We start from the raw sequence: 22992 nt of genomic DNA, 5'->3' as shown, positions 1-22992 counted from the left end.
TTTGTAAACTTGTTTTGACATAAGGTGGGTTTTTTTTTTTTCTTTTTTTTTCTTTCATCTGAATAAAATATAGAGTTCACTTTGTAGGTATGTTGGAGCCTCCTCTGTGACGTTTAAATTTATACCTGTTTGTTTTGATCTTCTATCTCGAGTGAAACTGAACTAATTATGCTGAATTTTGAGTTAATACAGTTTATTTTACTGAAAGTGAAACTGTTACGAATAAGATAAAATCTCCACGGTCACTTTATTAGGAACTTGCTAGTACTGGGTTGGAATCTCTTTTGTCATCAGAACTAGTTTAATTTTTTATGGATCTGATTCAACAAGCAGATGGAAACAACTTGGAGATTGTGGTCTATGTTGCCTTGAGACGATCACACAGGTGCTGCAGGGTTATCAGCTGCACATCCATGATCTAAATCTCATCTTTCAGCAGATTTCAAAGGTGACTGTGAAGATCATTTGAGCTTTGTCACATGTCATCGTAACCTACTGGAAGCAGGTTAACATGCCATGACCACAGTGTACCCATCATGTGTCATAAAGGGCCACGGTCAGCAACAGAACAGGCTTTGCTTTGTGAGGAAAACAGATGCAACAAGGTTGCATCATTTTACAGGTTAAATTAGGTTTTTGCTCTGGGTGGCTACCAAACAGCCCTGTGACAGTTATTTAAATCTGCAAGTAATGTGTGGTTACTTTGACGAGCAGGTGCATGTCAGGTGTGCTTACTGCAAGTGAAGCTAAATGCAGCAGATCTTAATATTATTTTCCTTATGTCATCTGGTATTTCTTGGGACACCAAAAAACCAAAACAAATTAAAGGTGGTGAAAATTATGTGGATCCATATTCCATGTAGGAATGACAGGACTTTACGCCACACACTGATGGATAATTTCTTAAAAGTATTTATTGAAATTTTACAATCCTGTTATAACCCCATTTATGACATCTCCCATGCAGAACTGTGATGAGAAAAATTGTAAATATGTGTTGAAATTCACATTTTAGCAGTTTCACTGACCTTTCTGTAAACCTTAAAAGCCCAAAAAATAGAATCTATAAAAGGCAAATCTCTCAGAACTTTGCTGCATTTTCCTTGTTTTTCTTTCCCTCCCACATCCTCATCCCCCTCTTTTCCCTCCCACAAAAAAAAAGCCTGAAAACAAATCACACACAACATAACCTGCGGTACAGAAGTCTTCATGGTTGCTTAAGTGGAAAACTGATTCGGTTTTAACACTCTCCCTCATTCAAACTGCCAGGAAAAGGTAGGATGCGTCCCATCCCAGATTAAATCTTACTGTTCTTCGGGCTAACACAATGGAACAACCACGGCAGACGAGACACTTTCTACTCAACCCACGAGTTAAATTTACCACCAGAATTTTAGGGTTTCTGTTTCAACTCTACATGTAAACAGTTTAGTCAGTGCACATTCACTGTATAGGGTTCTCACTGAAATACCAGGTGGTAAACTGAACTCAGTGGGGTCTGGGATGAAGTAACAACAGAATAAAACCTTAGCTAAAGCTGGGAAGTTGACCCAACCAAACCCAGATTTATTATCTAATGCTGTGTGTACTTTTGAGGAAACAAGAGGTGACCTGGGTGTAGGTACATTTCCCTCTGCTCAGCATGGCCTTTTCACACTGAGGGAGAATTAAACATCAAGTAGATTAATGTCTCAAATCCTATCTTTAAGAGTTGTTTACAAGTTTATTAATTTGTCACAAACACGAAGGCGCAATAATAATGCATTTTCCTTGACAGGTTAACTTAAAAACATTTTATTTGTAAAGAGAGGGAGTCAGAGACCAGTTCAATTGCATAGCAATTTAATCCATGTCCAATAAGGACTCTTTCCCTGTCACAGGGAGAGGCCCTGTGGTCACTCTCAATCAGCGTTTTAAATCGACCAAGACAATATCAATAAAACTATTGATAACCGCTCACTATCTTCAATAGTGACCATATTTAACAGGCATCGTAGGATCTTAAAAGAAGCCATTCCTACACACCATGACTAAATGTCCACTGTACGTCCCCATTCTAAACCACCAAATTACAGTAAATACGAGATGGGCAGTTTCCTTAATCAAATCCAAAAGTCTGTTTTGTGTCAAGTCAAAAGGCTTCCAGGCTCATGTTGGGTAGGTGGTACAGAGAATCGTGTTGAAACTGGAAAAAAAAGAAAACTAAACATGAGAAACATGCATGGGGTAGGCTTTCCTAATGCCACATACTGAGTGTGCACACAGACAGGCACAAACGCAGATCTCCAACGAGAACCCTCCCAGCTTGTGCAGCGCAATGCATTTGATCAGACCCACGGGGCATTTTCTTTGGTCAAAAACAAAGCACTACATGAGGAGTAAGGGCTTCACATTTGAGATGCAGCCTATACAGACACCAGTCTCCAATCTCAGGAGAGGGTTTCTACTACACATCACAATCTCTATCCACAGTTTGGAGTTCAGTCTCGGAATGTCAACAGCAGCACATTTTGTCTTTTCTGTCCTTTTGTGTCCCTCTGTCCGTCCGTCACTGCAGGTCTCGGTCTTCGAGGTACCTGTACTCGAAGGTGAACCCCTCCTTCTTTCTCTGGCCCCATTTCTCGTAGTCAAAGTAAATGTAAGTGCCCTGAGGGAACAGCAGAGTGGGAAGAATAAAAAACCAAAAACCTTAACAAATCAACACCACGATGACCATAAATCGGTGTCCGGAGATGAAGCCGCACCTGTTCAAACTCATCGGTGATGGTCTTCGGCTCCTCGTGCCTCTGGAACCACATCATGTACTTGGTGTGAAACCTCCAGGACTGTTTCTTCAGAGCCTTGGCAGACAGATACTGAGCCTTGGTACCCTGAGAGAGAAGTCAATAACACCATTAGGCTCACAAACTAATAGATCACAGAAAAAAGACATTCAGGGTGTTTAGTCTGTTTAATTCAACTCTGTCCTTCCCATTAGCCACGTGCACTTTTTCTGCGATGCGGCACTGCACCATCGATGTCCAGACCACGAAAACAGTCAGTATGGGCAACCAACTATAGCTGTAAAATTATTGTAAATTTTCCACCATATATAGCAAATCATGCTGCTCCCGTCCCACATCTAACCAATAAGTTGACTAAAAGTTTTCACGTGGTTTGTCGTGATGCATTGTGGTTCACGCTGAGGTTTCTTTGAGTTTTATGTGTGTGAAAAGGAACCAAATCATAGGAAAAAGCTCCAAGTTTACAAACTCAAACAATCAAACCGATTCCTGGGAGTTTACATGGAGAGTATTTACCTCCAGGTAATAGAAGATGAAGAAGAGAGTTTCTGTGGACAGTCTCTGGTAGAACTCTATGGAGTCAGAGTGATGAGGTGGGACCTGATGATGGAAGGGCAAGGTGGGACATGGATTCCTCATCAGGTATTGCCTTTAAGAAAGAAACAGAAAATTAGAACTCTTTAATGAATACCACTGATCAAAGCACACTTCAGCTGTGCTCATTTCTGCTCTAACAAAGTTCTCCATCCACACTACCCACAACCACACGCGAATCCATATAATACTACCTGTGAATATTCAGAACTTTCTATTAGTGTCAACAGATGTCACAAACACTTTAAAGTACAACAGGTTCATCTTTTTGGTTAGTGAGGTTCTGTTACGAAGCCTCCAGTTGCTCCCCGAAACTGGCCATGCCAAGCAGGTGGTGTCTGACCCTTCATTACCAAATAAGCATGCCCTGGATAAATTCTCCTTTCTGACTCTAATAATAGTAAAAATTTTAAAAATGAACTTCATATATTATTCATTACAACCAAAAACTAGCAACTGAGCCCATGAAGTCACCAGAAAAGTGTTTACTTTTAAGCCACAGAGCAACGCAAAGGGCTCTTTTCCCCCAAATTTTTGCAACCACAGATATACAGTAGTGTACAAAAGTTTTAGGCAGGTGTGAAAAAATGCTTTCAGAAATATAAATGATTGTTTATTGGCCCCAAATATATTCTGCAGCAGGACAACGACCCCAACATACAGCCAAAGTCATTAAGAACTATCTTCAGTGTAAAGAAGAACAAGAAGTACTGAAAGTGATGGTATGGCCCCCACAGAGCCCTGATCTCAACATTATCGAGTTTGTCTGGGATTACATGAAGAGACAGAACGATGTAAGCCTACATCAAGTTCTCCAAGATGTTTGGAACAACCTACAAGCCAAGTTCCTTCAAAAAAAAAAAAAAACTGTTGGCAAGTGTACCTATAAGAATTGATTCTGTTTTGAAGTCAAAGGGTGGTCACACCAAATATTGATTTGATTTCTCTTTTGTTCATTCACTGCATCTTGTTGATTGATGAAAATAAATGACCAACACTTCCATTTTTGAAAGCATTCTTTGTTTACAGCATGTTTTCTCACTTGCCTAAAACCTTTGCAGAGTAGTTTTTGAAACTGCAGAGCACTGCACGTTCATATGATAGTGACTTAAACAAAAGGTATGCTTGCCCTAAAGCATAAACTTATTTATTGTCCTTCTGGAGACTAATGGGGACTATATTATTTTTTAATTCAACAAAACTAGTGATTAAGAACAAATTTGCTTTAAAAAAAAAAAAAAGAATTCAAGTTTTATGACAAATTTTAAGCTATCCTATTTTTTTTAGTAGATCAATATGCATATACAATGCAAATTTTTCATATAATCAAAGTAAATTTGCAACATTACTGTGGGGGGGAAAAAAGTGCATCTTCTTTTTTCTTTTTTTCCCCCTGACACTAAAGGAAAATGTGATGGCCTCACCTGATTCTCTCAGAGTCAGAGGGGTGGGGCATGTGCGTCCATGCCGACTCCTGCATCGCCTGCTGGTAGAGCTGGTCTTTGGGGAGAGGGGTTGGGCCCAGCGGACAGACACCGAGCGATGGGGGGATGTTGACCTCTGTCACGGACGGCTGAGGTGCGGCAGGTGTGCCAGGTGCTGCAGATGAACCAGAGAAGATATCTGCAGGATGCAGAAAAAGCAAAGGCCATCTTCAATTACACAAGAAGCCATAGCACCACCATACTTCCCATCATCTGTGTGGGGTATGCTTAGATGTGACTCTTAGGCTACATTCACACTGCAGGCGAAAGCGCATCAAATCCGATTTTTTTGACCCTATGCGGCCCATATCCGATCATGGTATGACAGTGTGAACGGCACAAATCCGATATTTTCAAATCCGATCTGGGTCACTTTCGTATGTGGTACTGAATCCGATACATATCCGATGTTTTAGAAAGCGACTGCTGTTTGAACGGTCATGTCGCATTAAATCCGTCTTTTACGTCACTGACACAAGACGGATGCCAATTATCAGCGCCGGAGAAGCGCCCGAGAAGACATCGCGAACGCTTCCTGGCCATCCAGTGTAGATGTTAGTGAAACTGTTGGGAAGACAACGTGAACATTTTATTTGTACTCTATAATCTGCAGATTCTGACAGAAATCTGCAACTATCCTTTGAAGCACCGCTCCTCTCTAAAACAACAATAAGGATAATTATTAGGTTATTTAAACGTAAAGTCCGAAGTCTTTATATTAAGGGCCATCAGTCAAACAATATTGTTTGCTCTGGGTCTAAACAGAGCGCGTTGTGTGTGACGTCTTCTTTTGCGCATGCGGGCCGCTTTGATCGTTCACACTAGAGCGCGTTTGCTGTCACATTTTATTTGTAGTTTGAACAAGCAGACAAAAAAATTGGATTTGATCAAAAAATCGGAATTGAGCATTAAGACCTGCAGTGTGAACGTAGCCTTAGTGACAGGGCGAGCAACTGAAGGTAAAGTTTTAAGGTTATTCCTTTAGTTGTACTAACTCTGTTATAAGAATGGCCAACAGTAAACTAATTACAGATATAATCTAGCCTCATGGTTGTAGCTTGAAGCAAAAAAGGCCTTAACCTTAAGTTTAGACCTTGTTGCATTTCTATACTCTCTTTTCAGGTACTCCGGCTTCCTACCACAGTCCACAGACTTGCATGTTATGGTAGCTGGTGATTTTTGATTGGCCATAACTGTGAGTGTGAGCATGAATGTTGGTCAGTTGACCATGGGGATAGGCTCCAGCCCCCTTATACTCTAAACTGGATAACAAATGAACGAAAATGTGAGTGTGTGTTTTTTTTAAGATAAGCAATCCCTATGTGCCAATAACTCAGGCTCCAGACTGCTCTAAACTCTCTGATTTTTTTTCTACTTCTGGCTGCCTCCTCTGTGAATCCAAGCATAAAAATGCAGAGCTGGAAAGGAGCAAAATAGGAACTTTCCTTCCTACACTTTGGCAGCAAAACTCATAATTATGTTCACTAAGCAGTAACAATCTGACATTAAAAGGAAAACTAAATGTTACCAGAACAAAGGGAAATGTCTTAAATATGTCACACATAAAAACCTCCTACACCTCACAAAAACAGCCGGCAGCAACAAGCTAATGTTTGTTATTTTCATAAGAGACAAATAATAAATTAATTTGTGAAAAAAAAAAATCATAGTTTTTTACACTTTAGGCTTAACTCTTTACGTTACCATGAACACTGTGTAAGAATGTTTTACTGTACTATTATTTAAAAAAAAAAAAAAACCCACTCCCCAACAAAAACAGGAAGCAGCATAAAAGCATGATCTGCTTATTCATCATAAAGTAAGAGCTGAAAAAAAGGTAAAAAAGGTCTGACCGTTTCGACCTCTGTCCGTTATATGCAGGTTGGAAATCTCGCCATCCAGGCCTGATCCCAGCGCTGCTCTCTCTGCCATCGCCTTCAGAGTGCTGAGAGGCTCAGGTGCCTGAGGAGGGAACAAGGCCCCATTAATGTGAACACACAGAGGCTAATAAAGTCACATTAAACTGGGAACAGCCTACAGTTACTGGAGCTTAAAAGTGGAAGCACGATGAATGGGAGCATTAGAAGAAAGTAATACTAGAAGAGCAAATGACATATTAAATAAAGATCAGCTACTAATAAAACTTTTAAGAACAAGATGTTTTTCTGTCAGGCGCACTGCTCAAAGACAGGAACGCCTGTCTAAATGTATGCATTCATCCCCTTAATGCCTAGTCTATCATATTTAATACACACAGTTTTTTGTGAGTTTTTGAGACTTTAGACCATCAGTGTGAGTTTTTTTTTTTTACACCTGAAAAAAAATGTAATTGCAGAATACATTTTTAAACAAATTTAAGAAACAAATTTAAAAATGTAAAATCTAATTAATTTTTTAAACAGATTTATCAGATTGTTCAATAAACTCTCCATTTCAAAAAATGTTTTGAATTGAATTTTCTGGCAATTATTTCATATATCAGGCTTATAGGGGTTATTACTTGTAGCAGAAAGGCTCCAAACAGACAAAAGTCAGGATCTGCATGTTTTCTGGCAGTAACATGAGGCTCGGTAAGTGTAGGCTTGTGTGTTTGCAGATTGCAGATTTGTGATAAGCAGAGGTTTGTGGGCACTCAGGGATAATTTAATAATTGTATTTACAGTTAAGCATATTGACACTCAGCAACAAAAACTATGGATTCCAGCACAGACAGGAATGTCTCAATTCAAAAACAATTCAGTTAGCTGGTTATCTGCTGGTCTCAGGAGCTCCTACACCAATCACATCATTCATATTCTCCATTTCTGATTTTGATTATGAGCCACTATGTTGTAATCATCCAAAGCAGACTTGCTGTGTGCTCCTATACAAACAACAAATCTGATATAACTGTGTGTTAAAAATGTTACATGATAATGATTCACCTCGTAGCTGACTGGATTGGTTCACAGATTAAAAGTTTTTTCATATAAGGTTTTTCTGGAGAGAATGAGTGGGAAATTCACTTCAGAAACAGAGCCTTTAAAAAGTGGGTGGTCACTGTTGAGCTGAACTGACAGACCTGATCAGAAAATGTTGATGGAAGTGCTCCTACTAATGCTCCTGCTAACACTATGGCCTATTATTCTTGGTGTGATAGGGCTGATTCAACAGTGTGTGGGTCATTTTTGATCCCAAAAACAATTTTTTTTTTTTCAATATTTTACTGTAACTTTTCACTTCTAATCACTGAAATGTTTCAGAGTAAACATGAATAACTGATCTATTATAATATTTACTGCTGCAGAACCCTTGATGCTCAAAGTGACAATGAAAACAACTTAATTAACAGATAGGTTGGGTTCATTTAAAAAAAAAAAAGAAAAGAAAAAAGACGACTTATCAGATCTGATAACTATTTACATTAATACAGTTATCTCACAGACAAAGGAAATAATTTGTGTATGGTAAACAAAAGTAGAGCCATTAAATAAGGCATTCCTGTATAAAATATATCGTGTGCATGACCCCAGTCACTAATTTTAGCCTCTGAAGTTTTTTCTTCCACAAACGAAGCCTGTTTTAGCTGATTCAAGTCTGCAAGTTCATCCATGCTCCAAGCTAAAGACACCACTGTTACATCCTCAAACTTAACCTTGTTGGTATGGCTCACCTTTAGCACTTCAGAGGCCTGTGAAAAGGAGTGGGGCCCGTTGAGAAGACTCCCTCCACCCGGTGTGCTGTCTGAGAACGAGGGGGACGGAGAACTGGGAGGCAGGGTGATGGAGCTGATTAAACTGGGACCATTGTCCATCCTGCAGCGGGTGGGGTGGGAACAATGGCGAGAAAGTTAAGAACCAGCACGACAAGAACAAGAAGAAACGTGTCAAGTTTCAGGAGAAATAACTTACGGCTGACTGGTTGAGGAACTGAGAGATGAGGGTTGGCTGCTTTGTGACTGGTTCGGTGTGCTTAGAGCCGATTCTGTGGAACTCTCCGCCACCACAGCACTGTAACCTGCAGGCAGGCGAAGGACACATTACAGCAAGAAAAACTTTTATAGAAATCTCACAATGAACTCAAGAACAGCAAAACTTCCACCTACTTGTGCTTCCATTTTGCTTCAGTCCACTTGGTGGTCTAGCGGGAGCAGAATTCACTCCTACTCCTCCAACCACACCAACGTTTCCTCCGTTGCCTCCCATCATGCCAACTACTCCTGGAGTAGAGCTGACAGAACTTGGGGGAACCTGAGAGGTACCAGGGGGCACACTTTGCCCAGGAACCAGACCCAAAATATTCCCACTCAGAGAGTTGTGGGCTGGACTGGAACCCAGCAAACCAAGCCCTGTTCCTGCCCCGTTGGTGGTGACTCCACTGGAGCCAGAGGTGGGTATGGAAGTGCTGCTCTCTGCTGAAATGCTTGACTGAGTGGTGCTGCTCAAACCCAAGCCTCCGGATGCTGCTGCCTGAGCATAAGGAGCAGGTGTTGAACCCGAAATGAGCCCTGCCATTGTGTTTAAAGGAGCGGGGTGGCCACCCATCCCTAGCCCTGGCAATTGATTGGCACTGCTTGTCCCAGTCATGCCACCTTTGCTCAATCCCAGGCCCAGCCCAAGTCCCAAACTGGATGCCGATGTGGGTCCAGATGTGGACTGTGACTGAGAATTGGGAACTGATGAAGTGGATGTGTTGGGTGTAGGAAGAGAGGGGGCAGTAGACGTTGGGAGAAGTGGGTTGCTGGGTGGGCTGGGGGTGTTGTTTGAAGGGACTGAGGGTTTCGTCTGAGGTGGCTGCTGCTGTTGCTGCTGCGACTGGTTTGGCGGCTGACAATTCTGCTGCTGCTGTTGTGCAGGTTGATGCTGATGTTGCTGCACCGCACTGCTGAAGCTTCCTATAAGACTGCTGCTCGTGGGCACTGCAGGAATCCCTCCGACAACACTCGCCATGGACACAAGGGAGGAGGATGAGGAGGACCCAGAGGTGGTGGAAGAAGAGAAAGATGATAGCAAGGATGGGGTGCCATTCTTCACAGGTGACTGGAAATAAAACATCAGAGGAAGGCATCTCAAGTAAAACTGACCAGAGGGCATGAACAGAGATCCAAAATGTATAAGGAGTTTACTGTGATCTATGGAGGCCCATAAATGAAGGAAATGGAAAAAAACTAAATCAGAAGTCTCCAACCATGGTCCCACAGAGAAACTCCATTTTAGTGCCTGAGAGGCCAAAACCCTTCAGCCACCGTGGCTCACCAGGACCAAGGATGAAGAGCGCTGCACTAAACTGTTCATCTACTGGCACAGCACAGATGAGAACCTCTCACCTGACTAACTTCACTGTCTGTCGACCGTCCCCTTTTCTTATCGTCCTCTGAATTCTCCTATAGGAGGAGATACTTTGATATGACAATCCACTTTTGAAATGTAGATTCAACATACTAGCCAGTGGATTATAATACAATGGGGCTTGTGGGTGAGTTAACCAAGTGCAAACTTAAAGACAGGCATATATGCACAATTGTGTCAGAATGTTCTTTAACTACCCAACATCCCTTTAACACCCGGACCAAAACTTTAATGATAAAAAAAAAGATACAAACTCACAGCAGTGCAAGTGGCTGGGGATGGAGGGATGGGTGAAGAAGAGGTGGTGGAAGTGGGAGTGCTACTAGAGTGGAGATACACCTCGTCTTCCACGTTGCCCTGGCCCGATGGAGAAGTTGCAACTAACGCTGCAGCTACAAGAGAAGAGTAGGACATAAAGATAAGCATCAGATGCTGTCATGACATCAACGATAATACTAGTGATGTGGTAAACAACTATTTTCCTAAGTCATTGAAACAAGAAGAAAGAACAGACTAGTTGCCTTAAAAGGAAGAAAACACTATGAAAACATTCAAAACACTGCAGAATCTGATGGATTTGGTGAAACCACGGCTGTGCTATGTAACACTGTTTACTGATCAAAACGTGGTTTAAATGCCACTGAATTGTGTGGCACTTTGTGTTGTGTACAACATGCACACATGCAGGTTAGTTTACTGAGTGGGACCAACCCTAGAAGTGTTACCAGCAGGTTAACGTCCATTGTCTCATTACTTCATTCGAGTCAGAGTGTATCAGTTTACTCTGACACAGCTAACATATAATCACTTTCTACATCCAATTACAATGGAGCTGTGCTAGTTCATCTATCTTACTTTGTACATCACTTATTCAAAACCTCCCAGTGCAGAGAGACAGGGGCTAACCTATCAGAGCTGCAGCCCAGGTAAGTGGCAGGTGGCATCATAACATCTTTGAACCAACAGGTAACTGCTGGTTTACATTAAGAATGAGAATCATTTTTTAACTCACTAGAATTTCTGGTATCGTAAAGCAAGAGCAGCAAAACTTAACTGAACACTCGCACACTAGACAGTGCTCTACTTACGGATGTCCTCCAGGTCTAAGTCATCGTACAGGAACTCATTTTCCTCAAAGTCTGGGTCTTGAGAGGAGTCAATGTAATATTCAACATCATCCTTGATCTTTTGGATTGCATCCACTGGCACGGAGTCATTGTCCAGCATTCGTAAAATGGTCTCCAACATTCGAATGTGGAATCGATGTCTCTCAATCAACCGCTTGAGCTCATCAATACGATCTTGCTTCTACAAGACACAAAAAAACCAAGTGTGTGTGTATGTTAGGATATATTAACCAAATATATATTAACCAAAAATTTAACAGACAGTTAAAATTTAACCAGACAGTTTAAAAACAGACATCCTTTCAGAGAGTGACATAGTATGACTCACCTCTTTATCACCCTTCTTCTTTCTTGTTTGAACTGAAAGAGATTCCACTTCACTTTCAAACTGATCCACCTGCATATTTAGAGTGTCTATTGTATTCTGCAGACGAGAAAAAAAAATAGTGTTAATTTTTTCAGATCTTATTAATTTAACCATGTTTTGGGAATATCTGTGGTTAATTTGACACAATTGTTAAGTTGTTAGTTTTTTTGTCTATGCCTTTTCCATAGAAATGGTTAAAAAAATCATGCACAGAAGCATAGATAAACATGAATGTATTTACTGTTAGCCACTGTCCCGTTTCCTCCTTTTCCCTCTGAGCTGGATCCACTTTCTGAGCAAGCCCCAAGCCTTCTTTAGAGTAGGCTTTTGTTTTTGTTTCACGTTCCACCACTTTGAACCGCTCCATTTGCTAAAGAAAAGAAAGATCCAATTAGCTATTAATTACTTCAGGTCTGATGTAACAATGTAATTTAGTTATACATAATATAAATGCATAACTTTGTTTTAAAAAAAAGTACACTTGTGAAGATCCATACCGTTTCTATAAGTTTACGGTTCTCGACTAGCTGCCTTTTGTCCTTGATCTCGTTTGAGGCCACCCATGTTTTTATCTGATCTCTCAATCGCTGAAAGAGCACAGATAGTGAGCATTTTAAAATCACACAGCCAATTTTGAATACTTACATGGTCACTGTTAAGCTTTCTTACCTGAAGTTTTTTAATCTCTTTCTTGAGGTCAGCCTCATATTTTTCCTTCTGATTTGCATTGGCTGCATTGTGGAGCTAAAATGTAAACAAATTATTTAGATACTGTGTGTCTTTTCCTCATTAGTTACTAAATATACAAATAAATACAGAATGGAAGAATCTCTTACCTTTTGCCAGATATCTTCAAACTGTTCTACACCTTCAGCTACTTTTTTCAAACATCTATCGATTTCACCTGCACAAATTCAAAAAATATAATGCATTACCAAAAGACCTTATAAACTCTTTCAAAACAGTAAGCGTATGCAAGAGGAAATAAGTTTCCTGTACACCAGCAGACCCTACAGCGTGATTCATATTGTGCAACATAACTGAAGACAGTTTCTTTTACCTTGAAGTTTTCTCTTGTCAGCCATGGCTCTGACTACGACAATGTCCACATTCCGTCTGTCACGAAGTTATCTGGGTGAAGAAATCGAAGCGTGTGTCAATACAAACAAAAATCCCTCCAAAAGAGGAATCGTTACATCGCTTACCACAGTGAACCTGACATTAACTCCATCTAGCTACCCGGTTGACGTTAGCAGCTAAATAACACCACAGCTTCAGAATTTAAGCACTCTCAATGAAAATAAAGTTTTGTATGGCCACTTCTCCATCCTAGTATTGTCATATATCACCTTGCTAATATTTCCAACAGAAGTGACATGGTTGTCAGCTAAATTTAGCCACCTAGCACGCTAACGCTACTCAGCTAACGTTAATACTAGCCAGTAGCTTAGCCTCTCCACCTCGCTCGGTTCCTAACCGACCCGTTTCCAGGAACTGCCCCGGTGCATGCTGACAGAACAACTTCATATTCATGCATTATTAATTTGGGGTCCAGCACAGTCTTTATATTGTGGTTTTGCGTTGTGAAAGGCACAATAATAACAGAATCCGTTCCAATCGCTAACATGCTAGCTAATATGGCTAAACTATCTGGCTAGCTAATGCATAAAATGCTAGTTAGCAGCTTAGCTAGCCAGCTAGTCAGATTTAGGAAAAAGGGAAACTGGGTCAAGCCGACAATCTAGATTTATACTTGTGTACGACATTTACCTAGGGTATGGGATTTCGTTTGTCTTTTTTCAAATAGAGCCAAAACTAATTCCAGAAAGTCTTCTTTACTTCCAAATTGTGTTTTCTTTTCGACAAGCTCGCTCACTGTAATGTAGCTGAAGATGGACGGTAGCTAAAACCCCACCTCCTCGCTGGGATCCCGCCCTAAATCCAATCTATAAACTCTGATTGGATATATCTCACGCCTGTCATTGCGAGACATCCGCTGGAACGAGAACCAGCAATTGGCTCAGCGAAGTGACGATCGATGATTGACACAAAGCCACCGCTCCGCCTGAGGTTCACAAAAATGCAAATTTCAACATTTAAATAGTTAATTTTTTTTAACAACTTATAACTTCATTGTGTGGAAATTGTATGCCTCGTTTTGTTATTTGAAAATGTATTTTTAAATTTAATTTCTTAACACTAGTTAGAATGTTGTCGTGTAAGGGATTGAACAATATTTAACATAAACAAACAACCAAAACTAAAAAGATATGCTGAAATAAAACAGAAATATGGTAAATGTTTTGTGACAAATATCTTGTTGATAGCACAGCTCAGAGGAAAATAGCCATAATATTAGATTTGAATGCAAAGTTTCCTGCTATTTAAGTTAATACCCTCCATGCCAATCAAATCCATAGATTGGCATGCCGTTATTTAGCCACACCTAAAAATATTAACAATTTTTAGCCAATTATGACACACAGTCACTCCATAACATATTTTCTCCTGTATGAAACAGAAAAATAACTAGTATAAAATAATAACAATAATAGTAAAGACAACATTTCTATCTCTCAAAATATAGTGCCAGTTCATTTTCTTTGTGGCAGTTTTCTCCAAAATCATATTCTCCAAAAGAGCAGGTCACAGTGTTGGACTTAGTCTCAGGATAGGGGACGGGGACAAGGAATAACAATGTTGTGCAGTTCCTTTTAAAGACTGACATCAGGCCACCCTGATGTATGCAGAAGAGAATATATATATACAAAGAATGTAAAACATTGAAGCAGATGGGCTACAGCAACAGAACACCAGGTTCACCAAAAATGGATTACAGAGAATTGGAAAAACACTACCTGGTCTGATGTTTCAATATTTGGATCACAGAATCAGAATTTGGCATAAACAACATGAAAACACAAATCCACCCTGCCTTTTATCAATGGTTCAGTCTGCTGCTCGTGTAAAGGTGTGGAAGATGTTTTCGTGGCACATTTTGGGCCATTATTTGAACATCATTTAAATGCCACAGCCTACCTGAGGATTGTTGCTGACCACGTCCACCCCTTTATGCCCACAGTGTACCCATCTTCTGATGGCTGCTTCCAGCAGGATAGTGCACCATGTCACATAGCTCAGATCATCTGAAACTAGTTTCTTGAACATGACAATGTTCACTGTATTCAAATGTCCTCCGCAGAGATTTGCATCATGGATGTGCAGCCTACAAATTTGCAGCAACTGTGTAATGCTATCTTGTCAACAAAGACCAGAATCTGTGAGGAATGTTCGCAGCGCCTTGCTGAATCTATGCCACAAAGAATTAAGAGAGATCTAAAGGAAAGCACTGTGTGCCAAATGAAGGGGTAGGTAAGTGTATTGTGTAATGTTTATTTTAAATATAGGTTTATTTTTATGTCATAAAAATAACAGTAAAAAGTTAACAGTAAAAAACTGACCTCAATTTATAGCACTTCGCCTCTATACTTGACTATGGAGACAAACACTCCTGTGGAGCCTCGAATTCTATTTAAGAAGATGAATAAATGTCAAATTGACTGCTCTAGCATTTTTTTTTTTACATTTTAACACAGGAACAAACTGTAACCGAAACGTGTTATTCAGGCATATTTGTGTAAAAGCTATGGACAGAAAAATGGACATTTCCATTAAGGTACCATTTTAAAAACTTAAATACGGCGTGGAGTTGATTTTCAGGAACTGGCCTTGGCTGCTTAGTTCCAGTGAAGGAAACTCTTAATACTTCAGCATACGAAGACAGTTTCATGCTCTAAACTTTGTGGGAACAATTTAGGGATGGCCCCTTGCTATTCCAACATGACTGTGCACCAGTGCACAAAGCAAGGTCCATAAAGACATGGACGAGTGAGCTTGGTGTGGAAGAACTTGACTGGCCTGACTGACCTCATGGCATTGATCTTTGGGATGAATCAGAAATCATAAAATCATAAGTAACGATACTAATACCCTGTTGTATTTATCTAATATGTCAAATATTTATCAAATCATGTTTTCAACATCATGCGCTTGTCATAAATATGTTGCCATCAACTGTCAACTATAAAAATATAACCTCGTATATACAAAACAAATATACACATATATAAGGTGAATAACATCTCGTTTTACAGGAATTCAATCTGTTCACAATATTCAAGTGAAACCACAACATTACAAAGATTAACTCAAGTAAGGCAGTGTTTTGAACAGTCCTGGAAACTGGGCGCTCTTATTCTAGTCACCATCGTCGTGATATCCAGGACAGCGGTTTGATCAATGAGACAGCGAGGTCGGGCTGGACATTTCTCCAAACTGTGTCTCTGCCAATGCCGACATCTCTGGGTCGATCTGGGAAAAGAAGGTCTGTGATTTGGACTACCAGCATTTTAACATACCCACAGTTAAACGTCCGCGGACAGCATCAGACCAGGAAAGAGCTTTACTGACCTGTGGCTCTTTATCCTTTTCTTGACGAGGAATTCGATGCCTCTTTTTCTTTGTCCCAGCCACGTGATGTGATGCTGCAGATGGAGTGGAACCGGAAACACCGTTGAGCTTTTCATCTTCCGCTGCAGCAGCCGGCTCCAAATGGGCTCCAGATTCATCCTGAATCAAAGGCAAGGGTAAAAACAAAATATTACTCATAGCTATCTCTGTAGGACCTTTCAAAGTTTAGCAAGCAAACGCAGAAGAATCAATACAAACAGAAAGCTGAAGGAAAAGCCTGCCTACTGCCCTGGCCTGAAACTACCAACATCAGGAAAGGTTTCACAGAGTGAGGGAGCCACAGGCTATTTTACCTAAATTCACTTCTATACAGTAAGTGTTTTGGGACCCAGAGAAGTTGCGCTTTGGTATCCATTAAAAAGAAGGTTTAAGGCAGGGGTCCCCAATCCCAGTCCACGAGGCCCGGTGTCCCTGCAGGTTTTAGATTTCACCCTAGGCCAACACACCTGAATCAAATGATTAATTCCTTATCAGGCCTGTGGAGAACTTCAAGACATGTTGAGGAGGTAATTTAGCCATTTAAATCAGCGGTGTTGGATCAAGGACACATCTAAAACCTGCAGGACACCGGCTCTCGAGGCCTGGAGTTCCCCACCCCTGCAATAATGTGTCGGCTTCACTTTTCATACCCAGAAGCTACTTCCATCTTTTATATTGTCTTTGATATCCACCAATGTTTGTAATCCTTACCTCAAGCAGTATAGTGAGCTGAGCGTTTCTGTAGTCATCCCCGTGAGCATCTAAGGTCTTCATGAGGAATCTGTGAGAGTTAACACAGCCCACAAATGAGCCATAAAGTGAGCAACTTCTCAGAAAACATACAAAATTTTCAGTTATTATAATGACAGTTTATACCTCCTTTCTTTCTTCAGACGTCGAGTAATTCTTTGTACTTGGTGAAGGCGACCCAGAATCTTCTGATTTACCTGAACAAAGTGCATGTGTTGGATCAATGATGAACTGATATATCAGAATATTAAAGCAGCAGGAGAATATTCAGAAACCTTATTGAAATAATTACAGTTGAATCAGAAGTCAGGCCTGTGCGATGTAAGGTCACACAAACCATTTACTAGATACTAGAATTTTAAACTTGATACAGATACTCAGGAAAACACTGAATACTCAATACTATGTTCGAAGCTACTACTACTAGTAAAAAAAAAAAGAAAAAAGAGAAGAAGTAATAAAAAAAAGAAGAGGCATTATTTCTGAAGATTAAAACAATAAAAAAACAATAACATCAATGAGAGCAGTTTTTTTATATTATATAAAAAACAAACAAACAAACAATATTTTAGGTTGTGTGAGTCACTGCTGTGCTTCTCATGACTTTCACTGCTGATCAAATAGATTCACTAATGTTTCTGTCAGCTGTTTTGGTCTAGCTGCTGATACACTTCCCTCTGACTCAATCTGGGACTTAACAACACAATGTAACACTTTCTAGATAAAAGTAATGTGTTACTTTTAAATGAACACCCTCCATTAACATCACATGTTATGGGCAGGACTGGTACGGTTTGCTGCCTATCCCGAACAAAGTTTTATTGTTAGCCATAGTCACTACCTTAATAATAACTTAACAGATAGATAGATAATGTGGCTATTAGATAATATAACGGTAATGTGCCAGCCAAGTTAACGTTTATCATAACATTTTAATACTTCAATGTTGTTGAAACTGGAGTTCTACCTACTGACATCTCAAAGTGTTGTTTAGCTGCTAGTGAGGGGAGGGGCTGTGTGCCTGCCTGTCTGCAGCACTGCTATGTGAAGCTTTGTTTCAGTGGTGTTGATCTGGTAATTTTTATTATTCACGTATTATTTTTTTGACAACCATACACACACCTGTTCAATTTCTTTACATTTCCTGCTCAGAGCCAGATATTTCCTTTTGTCAAGAGCTCTTTTTTCTTCATCTTCTTGTGTTGTGCTCTCAAGCAGCTCGGTGCCTCCCAGCTCTACCTAAAGAAATAAAAAAGCAGGATTCTGTTTTGTGTCTGGCATCACATTGTTTGTTCTCACAAGAAAACACTTTTACCTGTTCAATGTTTTAAAGCAAAACCAAAGTAAAGCAGAAAGTCGTCTTATTATAGCCACATTATTCAGCAAGAGCTAGGAAATAAAAACTGCTATGCGGTGTATAATGATTTAGAAAGATTAATCTTCAATACATTTAAATGTGGGTGGCACATGGAAGTGTTACCGTGTGCTTTGAGCCAAACTCCCTGTATTCTAAAAATTCTAAAACCCTTTTTTTTGTAATGGGAAAGGAGAGGGGGGGCAATTTTGTGTAAAGTAGCAGCTATTCAGTGACATTTTCATGCATGAGATCTGTGTCACAGAGGATCAAAGTTCATAGGGAGAAGGTCTGAGTATTAATGTAGTCTCATTTCAAAGGGAAAAGACGGAAAAAACTAAAAAAAAGCTAAACTACTGAACCAAAAAAGAAGACAGAAAAAAATGGAGTAAATCTCTGTGAAATGTCTGTGTCTTGTTTAAACAAATAAAGTGACTGGTGTTTTTTCATTTAAAGGTTTGTAAGACCAGCCTTACTATTATATTATATAAATTCTGCGTCGGCGTACTGATTCATATCTACTGGCAACATCGGAGACCTGGTTAAATGAGTTGTGAATTTGTATTAATCGGCAAACTTAATGTTACCACGTGTGCTAACATGACAAGCACCTTTATAAAGATCAATAACATTACCTCTCCCGGTCCCAGCTCCACACCACCAGGCTCCAGTTCTGCTTCCAGGATGTGACCTCCGAATAGAGGAGGCAGAGCCAAGCCAGAGAAATCCTCCATCATCTGGAAGAAAAGAAGTTTCTTTGTTAATGTAAACAGCCTGTGCAGCGGTTATGAGTCATTCATCAAGAAGAAATACTAACAAATACACTGGGCAAATAGGATTCAACGGCCTCACTGCCTAGGGCCAGCAATGGTGTTTTAACCACTCAGTTTGTCTGTGAAGCAAAGTGGCTGCAACTGACCCTCGTGGACAGCAGCTATCCTCTGACTTTATAGCGGAAATACCTGCAGCAAAAGAGGTGCTCAGGATTTACTCACCTACACTTAACTTAAAGATTTAGTTCCACATTCTTTGCCGATATAAAATTATAACACAAAATTTAAATCTACTATTATACTGCGCAATGCTGAGATCTGCATAGTAATTACAGTAATTCAGCAGCTGTTTGTGAGTCAGTAAAAGCCTGATATTGTGATCGGCGTTCCCAGTGGATTAAAAACGGCTGAACACTGCGGAAAAGTTCAAATTAAGAATTTCCCGTGTTTTAGACTTCTGATGTCACCACGCCTGATAATTGTTTAGTACTAAAACAATCCATTAGTCTAATTGTACTTACATTTGTTAGTCCCGAAACGATGCTTTTAACGTGTGTTTAAAGCGACACTTCGACCAGTGTCATCATCAGCCTGAGCACAAGCTGCGTATAATGTCGTTTTCTCTGTTTAGCTTTAGCTAAGACCGTTTAATAACATGATAGCTGACTTAAATCAAACCTGAAGCTTCCAAGGATCCTCTATTTCCCTCTCTGTTTTCGTGCGGCGGGCGCAGGAATTATACGTCATTTTTAGCAGTCACTACATTTCCCATGAGAACTCGCTCGGTGGAAACTACACCAGACAATATGGCGGGTATGTGTATATTTTGTCATCTTTTTGACATCTAATCAGTAAAATTCGGTTTACTTGGACCCTCGGGTAGTACAGATAAATACCTTAAATATTTAAAATTACTCTAACCGGATATCAGAAGTACTTTAGTTCTGATGTATTCGTTCGAAATAAAATTAAAAATGTGACCTTGGATGTGTTGCTAACGTTAGCTAGCATTGGTTAACCGTACGTAGCCTGTCCCTCGGTGCGGTTTTTAACCTGCCTGTTGGTTTCTGTCTGCAGGAATCGGAGCTTTCCTGAGGAATGCGTGGAACAAGGAGCCGGTTATTTTGGCTTCTTGTGGAATTGGACTGGTTGGTAAGTAACCAACCATTAGAAATCTGTGAGAGTGTGGTGCAGCGAGAGAGAGAGAGAGAGAGCGCATAGCTTTAAATAACATACAATGGCAGTTCTGCAAAGCCGATGAATGACAGTGTGGCAACATGTAATATTAATTAATTGCTAGCAATACGTCTCACAATAATCCGCTGTCTTGGATTTACATCACCCTAGCTGTCTTGTGTTCAGTTTAATTTAACTGAGTATACGATTTATATGTCCAGCATGGAAAGACCGAATAAAGAAAACAAATAAGCACGTTAAAGCCTTTGTCTGTCAAGTCCTTTTATTTATATTGCACGTGTTAAAACAACAAGAGTTGACCAAAGTACTTTAAAGGCACAGTCACTTGTAATCCAGGTTTCAAGAACCCAATTAAACACACGAGGGACCTCACACTTGACAAAAAGCAATTTAAAGTAGATAGAGCTTCGATCTTTTAGAGATGATTTAAAACAATTTATTGTTTAACAGCTTCTTATGTGGGGTAGCAGACTATTCCAGAGCCAGGGGACAAACACAACAAAAACCTAATCACTTTTAGTTTTCATGAGAGAAGTTGTTGCGATGATGACCTCAGTGACCTGGAGTTAAAAGATCTGTAATATATGGTGGAGCTAATCTATGGATTAAAACATGAGTGATATTCTGCCTTTTTTTTTTTGTACAAGTTAAGAGTCGAGCAGCTGCATTTTGAACTATCTGCAAACAAGAGAGAGAGTGGCATCGGGCGATCCTACATTGCTTGTATAGAGGTGGCACGATGGTGTACTTCACCAGCGAGCCTTGCTGTGTTCCAGTGTCCTCGCACAGTTGAAACTTTTGTGCATGTTGGTGGTTTGAAACTGGCTGTGGATGTGGGGCAGATATATGCTTAAAGTTTATGGAATACAGTGCTGTTTGGGTAACATGTAGCTTGTAGACTGAAGTGCTTTGTGTCGTAAGTAGGTGTAGAAAAGTTCAATATAAATACATTATTTAACAACACAATACAGAATTTACTGAATTTTTGTGGCCAATATCAAATTAGTTTATAATCAGAAAATAACAGTGTCATTGTTCATGAACTTTCCAGTAGTGTATTTAAGAAACTATTTAGCAGCTTGACTCTAAAATCTCGCCTAACTCGGCATCAACATCTGCCCGCCTGTTATGTTACTCTGCTTCATGTACTGCAGACAGCTGGCTTTGGTTACTTGTGTTATTCAACGACCAGTGATTTGAAGCATCTTTGCTGATTCCACAGTAGTAGATATGTGGCTGTTTCAGTCATGGAGGAATTTGTTGTGAAAACTAACATAAAATCACTTCTTCTGCGTTATTATTTTTGTTTCAAACTGGAGAAAATCGGTAAGCTAAAGAACCTAAACAAATCAATTCAATGAGGGAGGAGTGTGTATACAGTTTCTTAATGAAACTTGTCCAAAATGCCAGACAAGTTAACATTGTTTTTGGTCAGAGGGCTCCAAAATCTTTTGGTCTGAATTTTCATAAATCAGCAGAATAGCAGCTATGTGGATGAATTTGACGAAGGCAGATAAAAAGTAGATGTTAACTTCGAAGTGCATATGGTTACCAGTTGTTGCCCCGCCTATCAGTATGCCTTTTTACTTTACATTATTTGAATAATTGTGCAAGATTACTCGCTCCGATGTCTGTGTCTAACAATAAAGATTCTGGCACATTTTTAATGACTAACTTTTTATTGATGCTTAAAGCCATGCCAGTCAGATTAGTTGCTATCTGTGTTTATTATGTTTCTGTATGAGTGTGCACCTGGTGCAATGATTCATTTATTGTCAGTTGACCTTTAGAGACACAGTGAACTGTGAGTGTAATGTCATATGTGTTAAAATGTCTTTTCTCAGGTGCCATTCTTCCATTCATCAGCCCACTTACAAAATATACAGCAATGTTGAACGCAGCTGTGCCATACAACTACCCAGGTAAACACTGACGATCTTTATGTCACAGCAGGTTTGAGTTTAATTGAAAGCTGACGTTTCAGCGTCCTAAAACTCCTACCTTATTTTCTCTTCACAGTTCCCGTGCGAGATGATGGAAACATGCCTGACATTCCCGCTCATCCATGTGAACCAAAAGGAAGAAACTTGGATTGGCTCAAAAATCTATAACTTCAGATTTTCTCATGTTAATATCTGTCTGAATAGTTGCCTCCGATGTCTGTGTCCAACAATAAAGATTATATTTAATTCTACTTTTGTTAATCTGTATTATTTCAGTGCATTTAGGTTAATGACGTGGAAATTATAGCAACAGTGTCTAATTGGTTCTGCTGAATTAATTAATAACCAAGCCTGTAATCAGTAACAGCATTAAAAAGTATTTTGCTGTGAAATCGAAGCAGAGTTGATCAGTCACAGTTTAAGTTGCTTGACGTTTGATCTACACCTTTACCTCTCAAACAGACATAAATGTGAAACAGTTTTTTTCTCAGTTAAAAGTTACTCAGGGTTAAGATTTTTGTTTTGAAACTAAGCTTCAACACAGTTCTGATCTTCAGAGGTGGCTTAGTTTAAAAATAAGAAGCTGTAATCAGATTGAGGCTGTTTAAAAAAAAAAATTTAAAAAAAAATCCTTCTTTTCATACCAGCTTTAATTCTGCTCGCACTGCTCAGTAAGGTGGCAGAACAATATGCAGAGCAGCACAGCAAGAAACTTATTATAGTGGATACCCCCTGTTTTTTTTGGGGGGGGGGGACTTTTGGTAAGAATGTGAGGAATTAGGTT

At 39.8% G+C, this 22992-nt stretch overlaps 3 protein-coding genes across 7 annotated transcripts; 1 reads left to right on the top strand and 2 right to left on the bottom strand.

The window, feature by feature from the left end:
• Positions 1 to 42: 42 nt before the first annotated feature.
• On the bottom strand, positions 43 to 13610 carry cnot3a (CCR4-NOT transcription complex, subunit 3a). Of its 2 annotated transcripts, XM_005472598.4 has the most exons (18): positions 13453 to 13610; positions 12743 to 12813; positions 12519 to 12586; positions 12352 to 12426; positions 12180 to 12269; positions 11924 to 12052; positions 11644 to 11739; positions 11277 to 11496; positions 10447 to 10580; positions 10167 to 10223; positions 8946 to 9879; positions 8752 to 8857; positions 8514 to 8655; positions 6715 to 6823; positions 4802 to 5000; positions 3300 to 3432; positions 2745 to 2870; positions 43 to 2647 (listed from the first exon to the last, which is right to left on the bottom strand). In XM_005472598.4, exons 2-18 carry the CDS (start codon positions 12765 to 12767, stop codon positions 2549 to 2551), a joined length of 2742 nt encoding a protein of 913 aa, XP_005472655.1. In that variant the 5' UTR covers positions 12768 to 12813; positions 13453 to 13610; the 3' UTR covers positions 43 to 2548. The 2 variants fall into 2 exon arrangements, with proteins under 2 accessions (XP_005472655.1, XP_005472657.1); XM_005472600.4 differs by lacking the exon at positions 10167 to 10223.
• Positions 13611 to 15124: 1514 nt separating this feature from the next.
• Positions 15125 to 20159, bottom strand: tfpt (TCF3 (E2A) fusion partner). Of its 4 annotated transcripts, none has more exons than XM_005472602.4 (7): positions 20050 to 20159; positions 18931 to 19032; positions 18064 to 18180; positions 17068 to 17138; positions 16903 to 16972; positions 16153 to 16311; positions 15125 to 16053 (listed from the first exon to the last, which is right to left on the bottom strand). In XM_005472602.4, exons 1-7 carry the CDS (start codon positions 20077 to 20079, stop codon positions 15979 to 15981), a joined length of 624 nt encoding a protein of 207 aa, XP_005472659.3. In that variant the 5' UTR covers positions 20080 to 20159; the 3' UTR covers positions 15125 to 15978. The 4 variants fall into 4 exon arrangements, with proteins under 4 accessions (XP_005472659.3, XP_005472661.1, XP_005472658.1 ...); XM_005472604.4 differs by lacking the exon at positions 20050 to 20159 and adding an exon at positions 19113 to 19223; XM_005472601.4 differs by lacking the exon at positions 20050 to 20159 and adding an exon at positions 19747 to 19864 and having other exon boundaries at positions 15412 to 16053.
• Positions 19659 to 22459, top strand: ndufa3 (NADH:ubiquinone oxidoreductase subunit A3). Its single transcript, XM_003450909.5, has 4 exons — positions 19659 to 19881; positions 20146 to 20220; positions 22110 to 22187; positions 22285 to 22459. The coding sequence occupies exons 1-4, from the start codon at positions 19839 to 19841 to the stop codon at positions 22374 to 22376; spliced, it is 288 nt and encodes a 95-aa protein (XP_003450957.1). The 5' UTR covers positions 19659 to 19838; the 3' UTR covers positions 22377 to 22459.
• Positions 22460 to 22992: the final 533 nt, after the last annotated feature.

This window comes from Oreochromis niloticus, linkage group LG11, assembly GCF_001858045.2.
Source record: "Oreochromis niloticus isolate F11D_XX linkage group LG11, O_niloticus_UMD_NMBU, whole genome shotgun sequence".
NCBI lineage: Eukaryota > Metazoa > Chordata > Actinopteri > Cichliformes > Cichlidae > Oreochromis > Oreochromis niloticus.
Note: the sequence above shows the minus strand (reverse complement) of the source record. Positions and strands in the feature narration are given on the sequence as shown.